Genomic DNA, 18,158 nt, shown 5'->3' on the forward strand with positions numbered 1-18,158 from the left:
TGTCTTCATGATGAGCAGGGATGATTCCGCAGCTTCATGAAAAAGAGATCCTCTCCGACTGAGCAAAAAAAAAAAACCCGCATCGGTTCGAAGTTTGCGCCTATAAAGCTCTGTGACGTGAAGCGAAAGCGCAAACGCACAACTCGGAAACACACACACACACACACACACACACACACACACACTCAGCATAATGCAGGGAGAAAATATAAAACAACTAGTTGATGTGGGACTTCATTTATTTATTAATTCTATTTTGAAGGCATTTCATTATGACATGATGCAAACGCGCATTTCACATAAATCCACTTTCACTTTAATTCAAAATGCAGTTTTATTTATAAAGCGCTTTTAACAAGGCATATTGACAGAGATGTATACAAATAAAAATAAATAGTAAATAAAAAAAAAATAATTGTATAGAATAATGTATAATTCTTCTGTCCTTCACCTCACTCACCACTGGCTCAAGAAGAAACCTTGAGAGGAACCCAACTCCAAAATAGAACCCATCCTCATCTTGCCAACCGAATGTCCATTCATCACAGTTCCATCATCTGCTGTGTTCCTGAGACTTTCTATATTAATTCCAGTCTAAATCCAGTCTCAAAGTTCTTGAGTTGCTCAATCACTTCATGATCTTTAGGCTGTTGATGTGAAACCATCTCCCTCCTGCACCAAGTGTCTCCAGTTGAAGAGAGATCTCCGTCCAGTGGTAAGGATGAATCATGCAGATCCAATAAGAAGAAAAAAGGGATGGGAACTTTGGTCACTGGTATATCAGGAGCAGAGATAGAGAAGATGTGATTGGTGACAAGAAAAGAGCAGGATTGTTCTCACTGCTCCATAAATGTTGTGAGACACCTCCAACTGCATTTCACACTTTCGCGCACACCTTTATATACAATACACACACTCACGCTCTCTAATACACGACTCACAGGCCCTCGAAAACCCCCATACGCTTTTGTACAGTAGTGTGTGTGTGTGTGTGTGTGTGTGTGTGTGCAGGTGTGAAAGATACTGTAAAGGGGGAACGTGAGAAAACAGAAGAGAAATTCAAATCGAATCAGTATTTCACAAGCGTTCGGCTTTTGCACACAAACTCAGGGATTTTGTAGGATCAGAGTCAGATGTCTGATTAACCAGTGCAGGTGATACCGAGCAGGTGATATTGATCATTAGTTTAATATGTAAACTGAAACACAATCATGAACTGAAACTTTAAACTATGTGAGAAACAACCAAACTCTGCTTCATGTCCCAGGTCTAGCCAGAGTGGTCTTCATGGAAGAATTGTGAAGAAAAAGCCAAACCTCTGACATGGATACAAGGCCAAGAGACTCAACTATGCTCAGAAACACACAGACTGGAGAACAGTTCAAGCAGGTTCTTCGGGTTGAGGAGTCTGAAATACTTGGCTGTAGCAGAAATGCTGGAAAACGGTACAGTAACGAGCGAGGCATGATGGAGGTTTCCTGCAAGTGCACAGCTGCGATTCTGCTAACGGTGTTGGAGATTTGGTCATGGTCATGAATGGTGTCCTCAGTGATGAGAAATACAGGCATATACTTATCCATCATGCGGTACCATCAGGGAGGCGTCTGATTGGCCCCAAATTTCTTCTGTAGAAGTTATTTAAGACCCCAGACATTCTGTCAAGATCAGAAATGTTATGATGTGATAGTTTTGATATTAACTTTGAGAAAATCCCTGAGAGAGAAGGATTTGAGGCGCATACACACACACAGAAGATATGCGATTAGTTCTCCAAGATGTTTGGAACGACCTACCAGCTGAAGCGCTTCAAAAACTGCCTGCAAATGTAGCTAGAAGAACTGATGGTGTTCTGCAGGGAAAAAACTGGTCACACTGAATTCTGATTAGATTTGGATGATTTCTGTTCACTGATGTTTCTGAGCATGTTGAAATGTTTACACGCTTCTGAACACGTCCACCTTCATCCACACTTTTCCTCTCTCATATACTCATACATTGTGGTACATTCTCAAGCTTTCTGATTCATACATCATTATACACCCCCATAAACCCCCTCTCATGCACTTTCATTTTGAGATTTGCTACCTCAGCACTTTTAGTGAAGCAATGAGATAAAACTCAAAGCAATAACACACAAGTCTCTGTTAAATATGCTTTCACACACACACACACACACACACACACACACACACACACACACACACACACACACACACACACACACACACACACACACACACACACACACTCAGAATACAAGCGATACCTCAACCAGTAATGATTAGTCACCTACTCACTTTTACCCTCAGCGTTGAACATGCTTTAACGCAAAATATATATAGAAAATACGCCTTCCATAGAAATCCACCCCAAATCAAAACCATCAATACACAATCTGACTGAGACTCTCAGCAAACCTTGACCTTGACTAACCTTGACTAACTGCTGACTCTGTTAACAAGAACGTACTGTTTCAGTTTACACGCCATGAGCTTCAAAGCAGTCCCCTTGCACAGCACAGCAATACAGCGCTCTTCGGCGTTCTTCTGGAACGTGTTCCGGAAGTCGTCTTTTTGTTGAAGAGCTCGTCGAACCTCATACAGCTAAAAATACAGTTACATTCACGGCAGATGCCCTCGTCCACTTATCTCAGGCGGGTTGAGTTTTAAGGGCCTTGTTGGTGCTGTTGGGATTTGAACCAGTCAACTTTTGATCAGAAGTTCCCCATGTTATCCACTGGAGATACCACCTCCCACTCAGAAGAAATTCAAAGGACATCCGCATCAGTTTCTGCTGGGAAAGAATATGCGTGTGGTATTGATCACTGTAGAAGCTACTGGGCAGATTTAAATATATCTATTAAAAATAGACACCAGATCTTCTGGTGATATTTTTTTAGACCAAGGATCTCCTGGTTGTGCTTAGCAGCCTCTATTCAGCCTTCATTTACATGACGATGTTTAAAAATAAAGGAAAGGTGGAATTTATTTCCATTTCAGACCCTGCAGAGTGCATAATGCATTATTCTGCACAATTTTGCATTGTTTTGTGTTTTTTCTCGCTAGCCCACACTTGTAGTTACGGTCGAATGCAGACTTTGCATCTATGTTATGGTTTTTTAAGTTTGGGGGGGGGGGGGGGGAGACCTTGTTGGCCTTAGTTTTAAAAATAACTTAAAATATCAGAAGGCAAAACTTCACTCCAAGAATCAATGAAAAAAAAAAGAGAAACTCATTAAGCGAGATCATTGTGGTCGTGTCCACACGCTATTTTTAATTGACAACTTGGCCTAAAAACTCCAGCTGACACCTTCGCTGTGGTCAGGAACTCACAGTGATGAGTAGCTGACAGTATCAGCTACAATGTAAGTAAAAAAAAAAACATTTTATATATATATATATATATATAGAGAAATAAATTCACAATTACAGTGTTTCATTCACACACTGATGTAACTCATCCAGTCATACCAGAATGTGGCTTGTAAATAACCAACTGGCACTACGGTTTTTTATATTGTTTATTTTGTTACTTTATCACAAAATAATAACCGTAGTGCCTGAGGGGACGCCCCATCTCGTTACACCCATCCCCCAACCCCACCACCACCACCACCAGCAATCACACAATTAACCCACGAAAAAAGGGGCTTTTGTTACTTTCTCACCGTTCGCCTTTACAAGCTACAGTATCTGTATCTGCCACACCTTCTGCTCTGACCTTTTTTTCTTATCAGGTGCGTTTTGCTTTTTGAGATGAAACTACAGCGGAAACGAGATAAAGGGCTGTGTGTTTTTTTTATTTTTATTTAACAGATCAAAGGGTTTTGATGATATCTTTTCCTGGAGAAAAAAAAAAAAAAGACGGACGTCAGCTTGCAAAGTAAGAACAAAAAAGGGACGATGAAGTGTGGCTGATGTGGTGACAAAAAAAAATTCAATTCTGGACTGGTGTTAACTCTATACAACAACAACTCTAAGAGTCGTCATGACTTTCACAGAAATAGATTACACGGAGGTGGGTTCGCGCGAACGACGCTCCTGTCTGACAAGAAATGCGTATAGAAAAATTTTTTATTTAATGTATAAAAAAAGTAAACGTCTCCACTAAAGTAAGTTCTGCTGCAAAGATGTTTATACCCGCTAATACGTGAGCAAGCGACATAAAGTGTTGCACAAATATAACACGGTATTTAACCGTGAAAAAAACAAAAACAACAAAACCGGAAAAAAACCTTCCTGCTTCATATTTTTTTATGAAGTAATGAGCCTGTTCTGAACTCCAGCATCTGTAACATGCTCAGAACAGCATGATTAGGATCATCTGGAGTTCCTTTGAAAACCATCACCTTCATCTGTATGATCTGTGTAATTACAATTTCGCCTGAAATCAGCATTCAGTGGCACAGTCGGTAAAATGCTCAGCAGGAGCTCATGTTCGGGTTTCTCCTGGTAACGGCGAGACGCTGGATCTGATATTGCGCCAGACGAGAAACGTGCAAAAGCTGATCGGAGAGCTGGCGTCCTGACGCCCTGGACCCTGAGCGATCCTGTAAATGGGGCATATCACAAAAAACAAAACATAGCAATAATCTCTACAACTGAAGAGGAAAGATCTGAAGAAAATAAAAAGGTCAAAGGGTTTGTAACATGAATAAAGAGATCAGATGATAAGGTTCACAATTCCTACACAACACAGGAAATCCCAGTGTTTAAATGTCAGAGTGTTATAGCTAGAAGAGAAAAGATGCAGAGATGCACAAAGACATTTTCAGCACTAGCCCTGAAAGGAGACATCCTCATGGATCAGACTTGTTCGTCTGGAGCATCCACTTGATCAGATTGAGATCTGAGGAATTTGGAGGCCGACGGCTTGAACCTTAATGTTCCACAAACGGTTCCTGAACAGTGTGGATGTGCAGAAAGCATCATCTTACTGAAAGAGTACACAGGCTTTAGGGAACAAAGTGGCCATGAATGGGTGTAACTGAAGGGGGTCTGTAATAATGTTTAGGTCACCAAACATCAACGTAACATCCACGTAAACACCAGGACCCATGGTTTCCCGGCAGAACATCACCCAGATGCCTCTACCAGCTGCATCTACCAGCCTCTACACTGCCTCTACCAGCTTGCATTCCTCCTAAAGTGCATCCTGGTGCCATCTCATTCTCAGGTAAACCCCGCAAAGGTCATTCATCAGACCAGGCCACCTTTTGCTGCATGGTCCCAGTTCTGACGCTCACATGCCTGTTGTAGGAGTTTCCAGAGGTGTAAATATTATTTACGTTTACATGCTATCATCTTCAAAATAGTCGCCTTGCAAAGCAATAGGACTCCCAGAGTTCCTGCCACTTGGATGTGAAGTCTTCTTGTCGAAGACAAGCTCCTTAATGGTGGATCTCCGCATCGGATCCGCTCCCGCAACCGCGAGCCGGATCAGGCGAGTGAGATCTGGCACACTGACTTGTAAAGGTCGGTGCTCCCTGTGACTGTTAGTGCAGCCTTGTGCTGCCATCTGTTGGCGTGGTACAAAACTAGTTCTGGCATCGGACTAACAAGACACGCTGTATTTTTTTGGTGCACGAATGACTATTGGTTTTGTGGCTGTTCAACGTGTAACTATTTATGGATAAAAAGTACAGCATGTCGTTCTGTAATAAATAAAAAATATATATACATCTAATTGTTGGGAAATGGTGCGAAAAAGAAATGGCTTTATGTCCCATGAGCGGTGGTGACGGTGACTCGGTTTTTCTTTCTTTACTACAGCAAGTCATTTCCTTCGGGTGAATCAGATTTCTTCAAAGTTATGATGTGTAGTGGTTTACCACCAAATTCCTCTGTACCATCAAGGTTTCCGGGTGAAACAGGGCTAAAACCAGTTAGCACCGTGTGCCCTGTACTGACAACCTGATAACCATTAACCTCTCGTATGGATGTGGACCTTAACACCATCTGAGGGGGAAAAAGTTCAGGGCAATTCCATGCAAATGTCCCCTTTACCGTGGAAACAACGTCAATACATTTCAACTGTAACTGAAATGTAACTAAGTTTTACACTTACATCAATAAAGTTTAACCGCACTGTACAGACGTGACATTTACATGTGCTATTATAGTCATTTATTTATAGAACCAGTCAAAACATCTTCCCCTCCAGTAGGTTTTGCTTCATTCTTATTATTTCTTTAAATGTACATTAATACTGAAGACGTCCAATTTATGAAAAAACACGTCTGGAATTATGTAGTGAACAAATATGTGTTAAATATCTCAGAATATCTTATGATTATGATATTTATGATGAAAGCTTTGCACACTCTTGGGATTCTCTCAAACAGCCTCGTGAGGTGGTCACCTAGAATATCTTTCTTGAAGAGTTCCCAGAGGTGTTAAGTGCTTGTTGGCTGCTTTTCCTTCACTCTCCGGTCCAACTCGTACCAATCCGTCTCAACTGGATTTAAATGGGCTGATTGTGGAGGCCAGGTCATCTGATGCAGCCCTCCATCACTCTCCTACTTAAACAAATAGCTTCAGAACCTTAAGGTGTGTTTGGGGTCATTTGTCCAGTTGGGAAAACAAATGATGGTTCCACAAAGTGCAAACCAGATGAGATGGCATGTCACTGCAAAATGCTGTGGGAGCCATGCTGGTTATGTTTGTTCTCAATTTAGACTCAATCAACAACAATGTCACCATCAAAGCACCTTCACACCATCACACCTCCTACTTCATTCTTCTCAGTGGCAAACACACATTCAGGAACCGTCCGTTCTCCCTCTGTATATTTAAAAATGACAGCAGTTCAAAGTAAAAATCTGAAAGGAGGACCAATCTGACCAAAAGACAGTTTTCCACTAATTCAATGTCCCTTCCTGGTGTTTCTTGACCCAAGCACATCTCCTCTGTTGGTTTTTCTTCAGAAGAAATGGTTTCTTTTTTGCCACAATTTGACTATTTTACTTCTGACTCACACGGTTTGGAGGAGATGTTGAAATATGTCTATCACTCGCACTCTGAGAAACATGTATGTAATTCGGTGGTTTCTGAGGCTGGTGATTCTGATAAACTGTGATATCCTCTGCAGTAGAGGTAGCTCTTAGTCTTTCTTTCTCAGAACGGTTCTGAGAACCTGTTTAATCATTGCGTTTTGATGGGTTTTAGAGACTGCACATGGGAATATGTTTAAGGTTTTTGAGACTTTTTAGACTGACTGAACTTCATTTATTTTAGTACTGATGGATCTTTACGCTTTCCTCAGCTAAATGTTTCCTGCCGTAATATAGACTTGTACAGTAGTAACACTGTAGTAACACTAAAACTGCTACTGACTGTGTACTCACCCTTTTCTTCTGCACAAGACAACTGAGGGTCTAAAGCACAATGTCTCAAAAGACAAAACCATTAAAAACCATTCCAGGTGATGACCTCATGAATCTGATGAGAGAATGCCGGCCAAACTCGCATTAAAGCTGCTTTTAATAGGCGTTTTTTGTTGTTGTTTGGTACATTAATCCATACGTGTTCTTTTATAGTTTGGATGCCTTTAAGTATTAATGTAGAAAATAATAAAAAATAATAACCATTGAAGGAGAAGGTGTGTCCAAACTTTTGACTGGTACTGTATCTTAATGCTGCTTTTGCTAATGAATGATCTTTCTCTAATTATTCACCTCTCTCCAAATCACATGACCAGCTTTGCACATGGCGTCAGTAGTAGTCAAAATGACACATCCATACTGCTGGAATTACCCGTGGGGCAGCAGCCAAAACGTGTGATCATTTATTTATTCAGGAAGAAAAGGATAGAGAATGGAAATTGTGTGCCTGTGTGGTGTTACATGTAGCCAAGGTAACCTAATTTGTTTATTCAAAATACATCTTCATAACATGACATTACCGAGGTTTAGTGCATAGAAACAAAAGGAACACGCACGTGCCCCTCAAAAACCATAAAAGACTCGGAGTTTACACACTTGTCATCGTTACTGTATGCATGAGTTGGTATTGTTAGATGGATGGATGATAGCTGTACATACAGTACAGACCAAACGTTTGGACACACCTTCTCATTCAAAGAGTTCACTTCATTTTTCATGACTATGTAAATTGTAGAGTCACACTGAAGGCATCAAGGGCTATTTGACCAAGAAGGAGAGTGATTGGGTGCTGCGCCAGATGACCTGGCCTCCACAGTCACCGGACCTGAACCCAATCGAGATGGTTTAGGGGTGAGCTGGACCGCAGAGTGAAGGCAAAAGGGCCAACACGTGCCAAGCATCTCTCGGGGAACTCCTTCAAGACTGTTGGAAGACCATTTCAGGTGACTACCTCTTGAAGCTCATCAAGAGAATGCCAAGAGTGTGCAAAGCAGTAATCAAAGCAAAAGGTGGCTACTTTGAAGAACCTACAATATGACATTTTTCAGTTGTTTCACACTTTTTTGTTATGTATATAATTCCATATATAATTCCACGTGTTAATTCATAGTTTTGATGCCTTTAGTGTGAATCTACAATTTTCATAGTCATAAAAATAAAGAAAACTCTTTGAATGTGAAGGTGTGTCCAAACTTTTGGTCTGTACTGTATGTATAGTTTAATGGATGATGGACAGAGTGATGGATAGATGGAAAAAAGTGAGTGGATAGAAAACAGATGGATGGACAGATAGACAGATGGATGGACAGATGGTTGGGGAAGATGGATGGATGGATGGATGGATGGATGGATGGATGGATGGATGGATGGATAGATGGGTGACTGAATGGTGGATGAATGGATGGAAGAGCATTTGATGGACAGATGGACAGCTAATGAAAAAATGAGTTGAACTTTAAATTCTCACCAGCTGGGCTGAAGGCACCGTTTCTGGATTTGGCCTGATCTCCATGGAGCTTCTCAAATCTAGGCTGCTCATCTCGGATCCTGCTCCCATCGAGATGTTAGTCCATCCGGACAGACAGTGCTGCACGAGGAACCAACACAAAAGTGCGTTCCTCAATACTGATCCAGACATTTTCCCTTTTCACTTTTATATAGATTTTTTAAAAAAACTCACAGAGGGTAAACCGAGACTGTCTGATGGATCGAAGTTGCATCGGCGGTGCGCTTTGTACCGATAAGCGGGCAGAAGTGTTGAGCGAGGAATGCTGACCCTGGTCACAAACACCAGCATGACGTTAATGGCCATTAATGAAAGAAAACACAAACTTCTCCTTGGTCACATCCGCACCTGATAAACGCAGGCTCCTTCTCTCTGTGTGGATGCTTCTCTTTGGGCGTCTTGCAAACGGGACACGCAGCTTGAGCATCCAGAGGAGTCGCGAAGAGCCGATTATTGATTCGGTAGCAGAACGTACCTAAAAAAAAAAATGATCAGATCATTAACGTGGTCGAGAACGTACTGTTGAAATAGCATCATATGCCAATAGAAAGAACCATACATTGGTGAGTGTCTGGAGTTTGCTTGTGGTTAGTCACGCCGTCTTCTAGAGAAGATTCCAGGAGGCCAACATGAAGCCTGTCAACACCAAATGCACAAAACAAAGATTCAGGTGACTCTGGGGATTCACCTAGTGGATTTTGTAAATCTACAAGTTTGTCAATCTGGGCCTTTAACAAACAAACAAACAAAGAAGAAGAAATCTCGGAAACACGGAACAAAAAACAGAAGTTGATGTACAACTGTGAGGCATGTGAGGGGAATAAAATCTAAAATGAATAAATAAATAAAGGGCTGCAACAACTAGAACCGATGCTGTTATCTAGATCAGGGTTATGGTGAGGGTAAGAGAACACAGCTGCTTGCGATATAGCAGCGAGAACAGGGTCAACCGGCAGCAGGAACAAGTGTGTGTCCCAAGTCACGGCAGACGACGAAACATCGGCAAAAACTGTAAAACCTTCATTGTGTGAAACTGGTGCAGTTTAATAACATGCTATTGTGTGAACTGTCTGTTTTTCCGGCTTCATCACAGTCTCACTGGATCTGTTTCTTTAGGGACTCGCGAGCATCAGGTTGCGAGATTCGTTCGCTCGCGACATCGTGATGGATTTAATTAAAACCGGTGCGAACGAACACTAAATCTAATAGCAGCAGCAGTAAACGATCACTTTTTTAGTCACTGTTGTGTTTGAATCATTGGATGATTATTATTATTTGTACACCAATGTATTGCTTGTTGCTGCGCTTCTCGGTTCTGTTCTCTTTTTATAGCGTTTGTCTACTACAACAGTAACTTATCTGTTTTTAGACGTGATTTACTGCGGCTTTACTACGTTTAAATGCTTGTTTGTATATTTAATTTATGCATATATAATTGAATTATTATGCAAATTTTAATTCATTATATATTCGAGATGCTTATATCTTCACAACTGAAGATAATTTAATAATAATATTAAAATAATCATCAATTCTTCTTTTTCTTTCGGCTTCTCCCATTAGGGGTCTCCACAGCGGATCATCCGTCTCCATACCCCCTCTGTCCTCTTCATCTGCCTCATTCAAATTAACTTCCCTCACCACATCCATAAACCTCCTCCTTGGCCTTCCTCTTTTCCTCCTTCCTGGTGTCTCCATCCTCAGCATTCTCCTACTGATATACCCCATGTCCCTCCTCTGCACATGTCCAAACCATCTCAATCTCGCCTCCCTCACCTTGTCTCCAAAACGTCCTACATGCGCTGTCCCTCTAATAAACTCGTTTCTAATCCTGTCCATCGTCGTCACTCCCAATGAACATCTTACGTACCTCCACCTCTCCAGGCTCTTTTTCCACCTGCTCCCTACTCTCACCACAAATCACAATATCATCCGCAAACATCATAGTCCACAGAGACTCCTGTCTGGCCTCGTCCTTCAACCTGTCCATCACCACTGCAAACAGGAAAGGGCTCAGGGCCGATCCTTGATGCAGTCCAACCTCCACCTTGAACCAGTCTATCGTTCCTACTGCACACTTCACTGCTGTCACACTGTCCTCATACATGTCCTGCACCACCCTCACATACTTCTCTGACACACCAGACTTCCTCATACAATACCACAACTCCTCTCTCCACCCTGTTCTGCACATCTTCCTTATTCTTAAAAACCGTTACCAGCAAACTCCTGCTCCATTCCTCAGGCATCCTCATCGATTAATTGAAAAAATTATCGTTAGTTGCAGCCCTGATACATCAAATATACAATCTCTCACACACACACACACACACACACACACACACACACACTGTATTGCCAGAAGTGTGCAGACACCTGGTCATCAGTACGGTATGTGCTTATTGAGCATCGCATTTCACATTTAGTCTCCAATTTGCTCTTATAATTTCCCTCCACTCTTCTGGGAAGATGTTCCACTAGATTTTGGAGTGTGCTTGTGGACATGTGTGTTAGTAAAGTCAGGTACTGATGTAGGTGAGAAGGTGAGGAGGTCTGGGGTAAAGTCAGCATTCACATTCCTCCCAGAGATGTTCAGTAGGGTTGAGATCAGCGCTCTACAGCAAGCCCATCAAGATCTTGCTCTCCAAACAATGCAACATTTTATTATAAAGCATCCAAAGGCAACTGTGTGCCTCGGGCTTTGTTGGTGACAGTTTGGAGAAGAATCACGTGGCAAGCAAAGGTCAGGTGATGATTCACACTGTACGTGTTACTGCCAAAGTGGAAATTGCCACGGGATTTGTTTCAGGCCTCTTCTTTTGAGTCTGTGTTTTTTGTTGTCATGGTACCCGCGCTGATCAGAGCTGTGTTTCCTCTGTGGATACACCCTTCACACACACACACACACAAACAGTTTTGAGGAAGAACACACATGTTTTGTCAGGTGCCTCCAATCTTTAGACCATATAATATAAATACAGAAAAAAAATACCCTGTAATTTGCTACACATATTTTCCCATAAAGATTTCATAAAAAATCACAAGCTCTGGTTCCATGTATGACTGATAGACACATGGAGAGCGCTGAGGGGAACGGCCTTGCTGGAACAGAAACTGAAATAATGCTCTCGATCGGGCAGCGGAATGAGGACAACACACACACACACACACACACACCCTTCTGTCCACGAGGAAGCACTATGGACACACTCGTCCTTGTTGACTTGGCGGAAGGTCTGGAGCTCGCTGAAGAAGTGCTCGGAGCGCTCGGTCAGGGAGTTCTCGGCATCGAGCAGACCTGAACACAAACACGTGGAGGAATCGATGTTATCTTCTTGCAGTTCATATCTTAATAACCAGGAACATGAATTTAGACGCATTTCCCAGTAAAAACTTACTCCAAAATGAAAATCATTGGGGCAGTTTATGCAAAACACATGTCCAAAAAAATTCTAGCTTATATTTATTTCCTAAAATCTGTACGCTTCGAGTTTCCTCATGCTTTTTTTTCCCCCTTCGCTTTAATATCGTAAATGAAAACCTTCTTCCGTTAGTAAAAACAAGATAATGACAGGCGGATTTCTGTGAATAAATCAATCACACAGGGACGTGCTGTTATTACGAAATAATCAGCTTTAGAGAGGTAACAGTGACTCCACTTCATTACACCAAGCCGACATCAAAATACTCATTTTTAGCTGTTGATGAACGAATACCATGAATATCTTAATAATATAACGAATATATAATAACAATTTTACATTTTTATTCACCTCAAAAACACTATATGGACGTCTTCGGAGGCTGGAGCATGAAATTTTCCCTTTACGTGAACTAGGAGACCCAAACCTGTTCCAGCCCCTGTGCACAAAGCCAGCGCCATTAAGATCTGCTTTACATGGTGAAAGATCTCCTGCTATAGAGCTCCAACACTATTGCGCACCTTTAGGATGAATGTGAAGGCTCAGTGCACCCCGGGCCTCCTCACCTTCTCACCTTCATCACTACCTGACTTTACCAACACACTTGTGGCTGAATGGATCTCACACAAAGCTCCACAAAATCTAGAACATCTTCCAGGAAGAGTGAAGGCTATTATAACCTTAAATAGGGACTAAATGAGAATACCAATGCTCAGGTGTCCACAAACTTTTGCCCTTCCAGTGCGGTTCGACAGCCAGGTTAGATACAGTAGTTCACATGTTTATTCTATTTAATTCAATGTAACCTGTATAGAACTTTTAATAAGGAACATTGTCACAAAAGCAGCTTTAATAGATTCAGAATATAATTTTTTCTTTATTTCAAAATTGTAGCCTTATCTAAGTTTTAAATCTAATTAGCAAACCAGAGGAAATGATGTGAGACTGTGGAAGGAACCTTGAGAGGAACCCATTCATATCTGGGTGACACCATCAGCTTCATCGGCATTGATGTTACAGTCTAAATTCATCCTAATGGTTTATGAGTAGGACTCTACCTAGTGGTGATACGCTTCATAAGCAGTGTGAGGAAATGTTCTGGGCAGTTCCCTTATTTCCATATTCAACAATAAATTATAATGGGTTGAAATCCCTTTTAATTTCCCCTTTAAATTAAAAGAACAGGGGGGAAAAAAACAAGATCTTTCCCTCCAAAACGTACCAGCAATCCAGTCGTATCCCAGTAAAGGCTGCACACATCGTCTCTCTGACACACTCCCCAGATCAGCGTCTCCAGGTGGAAACTTGACTTGGCTCTGGAAGAGAAAAAGGAAAATCACACAAGGATCAGAGTCAAAAAATATGCATGTGAGTTTTCAGACAGTTGTTTTAGCACAAACAAGGGATCTGAAAAACGTCTCTGAGCATCGCGCATGTGACAAAGGAGGAAATGGGGAAGTATCAGGGGGTATTTTTATATGTGCAGTTCTGAACGTAGCTTGGGTTTCTGACTTTTTCTGTCTGTATGAACCTGATCTTAATTATTATTTCATTTAGAAGAGATGTAACACACTCCTGTTTTGTAACATTCCAGCAGATGGCAGCACGAGGCTGCACACACACACTCACAGGGAGAACCGACCTTTATAAGTCAGTGTGCCAAAAGACATTGTCCTGTGTACATCAGGAGTTGTGCGACCGGTGCTGTTCTGACCAGCCCCTCAACCAGAACTCGCTACTGACGGTGTGGCCCCTGGGGACGAATTCTCCACGAATGCCGCGAATATGGAAAAAGACGATGAGCATGTACTCGGTCAAACTGTGGACCTGCCTCGCCTTTTAAGTGGTGGAGATGATGGACTCGCTTGGACTGTTCCGAAATACACAACAACAACGGCAGCAACGTCGTGGATTGTTCTCTGATGAGCGTTGTGCGCAAGTTGCCGAATGGTTTCGACATTTTCGGCCGGGTTGACGTGCATCGCCGTAAACTTGCTAAATCGTGTCCAATGTCTCTGTGGCAGATTTGCCCAGTTTTACGCAGAGATTCGCGTTTGCTCTCTTACTGTTTCGTGATGAAACCGCAGATGTGGTAATGCACGTGGTCAGAATAGCAGATGTTGTAATGCACGTGGGTAGCGAACATGGTCAAAACAACACCAGTCACACAACTCCTGATGTACACAGGTGCTCCCTGTGACTCTGCGTGCAGCCATTTGTTGGCATGTTACAAAACTGGAATTAAACTGTTCTCCATGAGAACATTCATGTGTCCTGCACTCACCTGCCCCGTGTCCTGTGCGATACTGGACCTGGGCTGCATGGATGGTTCTGGATGAAAGCGGACGTGTAGACGACTTTTCTCTCGAGTTCGAAGGAGGACGTCACTTGAGGCGTGTTGCCACTTTGCTTTTTCGTCTCTCTGAAAATCTGACGTCACGAAAAAAACCCCAAAACTAAGCTGTTTTACATTGTCGTTGTCGCTGATGATTTCATCCTTCAACGTGCCTGGGCAACTCCACACGTTTCTATCAGCCACATCATGGGCAAACAAATGAGACCCGTTTTTCTACTTACGTGACCGGATTTTTAGGAAATACACTTATTTATACTGCAAACATTCTGTGGAATGTTTTTTGTTTTTTTTTTAGTTTTTTTACAAATGCGTTCACTTCCTGCACACACACACACACACACACACACACACACTGTAGCACTTTTATCTCTACATCATAAGTGACACCAGGAACTTCCCTGTTTACAGGATGTTGCACAATTAAATTTAACTTTGAAAGCTAAAAAAATAAACAATAAGCAAATTCTATCAGTAACTGCACTCCTACACCCCACAATATTTAATATATCATAATCAATATTGTTTAATAGGATACATTTCTGACTCTAGCAGTGAAGCTGAGATTAACAGAGCTCTGAGCATCACATTGATGTGAGCTACATGACTGCTGAAGTTACGCAGAGCGTCGTTCAACCTCGCAAACGTCCAGGACGTGAAATACCTGGAGAAGGAATCTGATCTGGGGAACGGATACTCGGGATCGGACGAGTGATGAACAGCTAAAACCACCAGATTTTTACTACATTCGTTCATCAGAAATGTAAGTGCTGGTGTGTATGATGAAGATGGTATTGAGTGCAGCTTACATTTTAAATCTAAATCAATATTAGATTTTTCATTGAAAATGGTGTTCGAAGTGTTTAGTGGCACGTGTGACGTGACGAACAAAAAAATCGAGTTCCAGCGAGTTTCCACTGCCACGAAAGCAATACATGTAATTTCAGGTGAACGATTCGTTCGTTGAAACGAATCTTTAAAGCGACTCAGAAGAACGAGTCGTCTCAAAGAGTGATTCGTTCATTTTGGAAGCGAATGAGCGAAGTGTCGCAAAATCTCCGCAGGTCATGTAGAGAACTGAGTAGTTCATCTCTCGACTCGTTTGGTTCGAGTTGTTTGTTTTTTTTGTCACGTGACTCCCATAGACTAGATTTAAAGGTGGTGTACGTGGACGTGTTGGGGATCTGTTTATTTAAAAGAAGTAATTTCTGATTAAAGAAAAAAATATAAAAAATTAATAAAGGAATTTCAAAGAAGCGAATAAAGTCATGCAGCTGTCATGGGAAGTCGAATGGAAGACGTCATGCAGATGTCATGGGAAGTCAAATGAAAGACAAGTCATGCAGCAGGGTTTTGGATCGTTTGCAGAGTAGAGGAAGACCTGAGTGCAGAAAGGTGCAGTAGGCCAGACTCGGATTGACAAGAGAGCGAACAAGAACCAGACCCGAGTGGGTAAAAATGGGCGAATCCTTCTGATGATGTAGAGAAGGAACCGACAAGAGAACCGAAAGGGAAAAGGACGTGTCCATGGTTAACACGAGGTTGTGAGTGGGGGCTGAAAGGGAGATCAGAGAATCGTGCAGAGATCATTAGCTCCTGAGATGAATCATCTGGGATGACCAGAACTTTGAGCTTCAGCTGATCCATGAAAATCCACCAGACTTGCTGAGATGTGAGCAAAAGCTGTAGTGCCGGACAGAGGGAAGGAGAAGCTGAGCTTTGGGGAATCTGGAGGCCAAGTGAACATGTTGCTTAAAGCGTATACTGAGTATATAATAAATCCCACCCATGTGATTGGTGCCGTGTAACGAGCTCATCAGTGCTATTCACATCACCTGACATTGGCTTTAATGGTATGACTGATCGATGTACAGTTTGTCAGGTTATACACTAAATGGCCAAACGTTTGTGGACACCTAACCATCCCAGCTCAGTATGTGCTCTTGTTTTTATTATTTTTATTTACTTATTCCCCACTTCACATTATCTCTTAGAGTAAAGATGTTCCACTAGATCTTGTAGTAAAGATCTGCTTGTAAAGATGTGTGAGAATCCATTCATCTAGGTGAGAAGGTGATGAGACCTGGGGTGCAGTCAGCATGAAAAATTCATCCCAAAGCTGTTCAATAGGGTTGGAGCTCTATAGCAAGAGATCTTCCACTCCAACTTTCCCCATGTAAAGCAGATCTTCATTCAGAAGGCTTTCTGTCATTCTGGAACAGATTTAGGTCTCCCAGTTTAACTGAAAAGAAATCATACAGCATCCAAAAACATTCTATGTTCTTCAACTTCTATATATATATATATCTCGATCAGACTGTTAGTACAGAACTTTCCAACGAAACCGGAAGTGATGATATAAACCGTGTTACTGAATGTTCCTAGTTCTCACCTGGCCGGTGTGGGGGTTTTACCATGTTTATCTGTTTACACACAATATTCCGGACCACTTTTGGACTCTTTTCATCGACACTTAGGTCATTAAAAGCATCCGAGACCTTTAACACTCCTCCGGTAGTCACTTTCAGAGGCGCGCGCTCAGACACGGACTCCGGTGCTCCGTTTTCTCGCCGTTTTCTCGCGCAGTCCGAATGTAGGCGCTGCAAGTGTTCCGTTCTGTCTTTTAAATTCTGCAGCAGCTCCTTGTTTTTCCTTCGCAAAATCTCCAAGTCTTCAAAAGACGCCATCTTTTTCGATTACTAGCTAGCTAACTAGCGGATTTTAAAGACGCCTGCAGGGGTTACCATGGCAACTGCGACCCCCCTCCCTCTTCCTAACGGTTTAAATTCAAAGCCGAAAAGCAGGTGTCGCAAAAATGTCGCGTTTTGTGGTTTGTCAGGAATAAATAGGGATTTTTGGTTTAATTGGGTTCGGCTTTCAAAAAATAAAACAATTGCATCCATTTTTTCTTTTTTCTCTGTTTGCTTTTAACCGGACTTCCTGTTCTTTGGGTCTTAAAGAAGCTATAGTTTATATGATAAGACCAGTCATGCGCAGTAGCAGTTTATATCAGTGTTGGGAAGATCGGATCATTTTAGTGATTCGGTTCTTTGAATCTTAATCAGAATGAATGAATCTTTTTTTTTTTTTTTTTGAGTCATTTAGTTAATTTCGTTCCTTTGATCAGAAAAAAAGGAAAATGTTAAATTGTCAATAATCAGATTTCCAAACACGTCTACATACAACAACTTTAACTGTAGTACCAATGGAGATCTGATTATTGCAAATTTTACATTTTCTTTTTTTCTGATCGAAGGAACGAAATGCACTAAAAATGACCTAAAAAAAAAATAGAGATTTGTTCATTTTAATGAACGAGATTCAAAGAACCGAGTCACTCAAATTGAACAAGGTCAAGAAAATATCACCATATAACCCCAATCTTCTCATCCCCACACTGGCTACCTGTTCAATTTCGAATCCTAGAATACCGAAGTCCACTAAAGGTGGTAGAACATTTTCACATTTAGCTCCTAAACTTTGGAATAGTCTTTC

General features: G+C 41.7%; 2 protein-coding genes and 1 long non-coding RNA gene across 3 annotated transcripts in view; 1 reads left to right on the forward strand and 2 right to left on the reverse strand.

The window, feature by feature from the left end:
* The window catches only part of LOC310722709 (uncharacterized protein), a 16,196-nt gene extending 13,608 nt beyond the window's left edge, over window positions 1–2,588 (reverse strand). Inside the window, exons 1-2 of the mRNA XM_083535353.1 lie at window positions 461–2,588; window positions 1–58 (exon numbers count right to left, since the gene is read on the reverse strand). The exon at window positions 1–58 is cut by the window's left edge and continues 36 nt beyond it. Coding sequence (XP_083391479.1) covers window positions 1–58; window positions 461–543 — 141 coding nt within the window. The 5' untranslated portion in view covers window positions 544–2,588. The remainder of the gene's footprint in view (window positions 59–460) is intronic.
* A 10-nt stretch (window positions 2,589–2,598) lies between these two features.
* LOC310722771 lies at window positions 2,599–4,055 on the forward strand. Its single transcript, XR_014532490.1, has 2 exons — window positions 2,599–3,083; window positions 3,161–4,055. It is a non-coding gene; the product is annotated as an uncharacterized lncRNA (long non-coding RNA).
* Window positions 3,261–17,614, reverse strand: miip (migration and invasion inhibitory protein). Its single transcript, XM_083535362.1, has 9 exons — window positions 17,056–17,614; window positions 14,595–14,740; window positions 13,533–13,626; window positions 12,066–12,186; window positions 9,448–9,524; window positions 9,237–9,363; window positions 9,063–9,159; window positions 8,850–8,969; window positions 3,261–4,549 (listed from the first exon to the last, which is right to left on the reverse strand). The coding sequence occupies exons 1-9, from the start codon at window positions 17,348–17,350 to the stop codon at window positions 4,421–4,423; spliced, it is 1,206 nt and encodes a 401-aa protein (XP_083391488.1). The 5' UTR covers window positions 17,351–17,614; the 3' UTR covers window positions 3,261–4,420.
* Window positions 17,615–18,158: the final 544 nt, after the last annotated feature.

Source organism: Silurus aristotelis, assembly GCF_946808225.1.
Source record: "Silurus aristotelis genome assembly, chromosome: 29".
In the NCBI taxonomy this organism is placed as follows: domain Eukaryota; kingdom Metazoa; phylum Chordata; class Actinopteri; order Siluriformes; family Siluridae; genus Silurus; species Silurus aristotelis.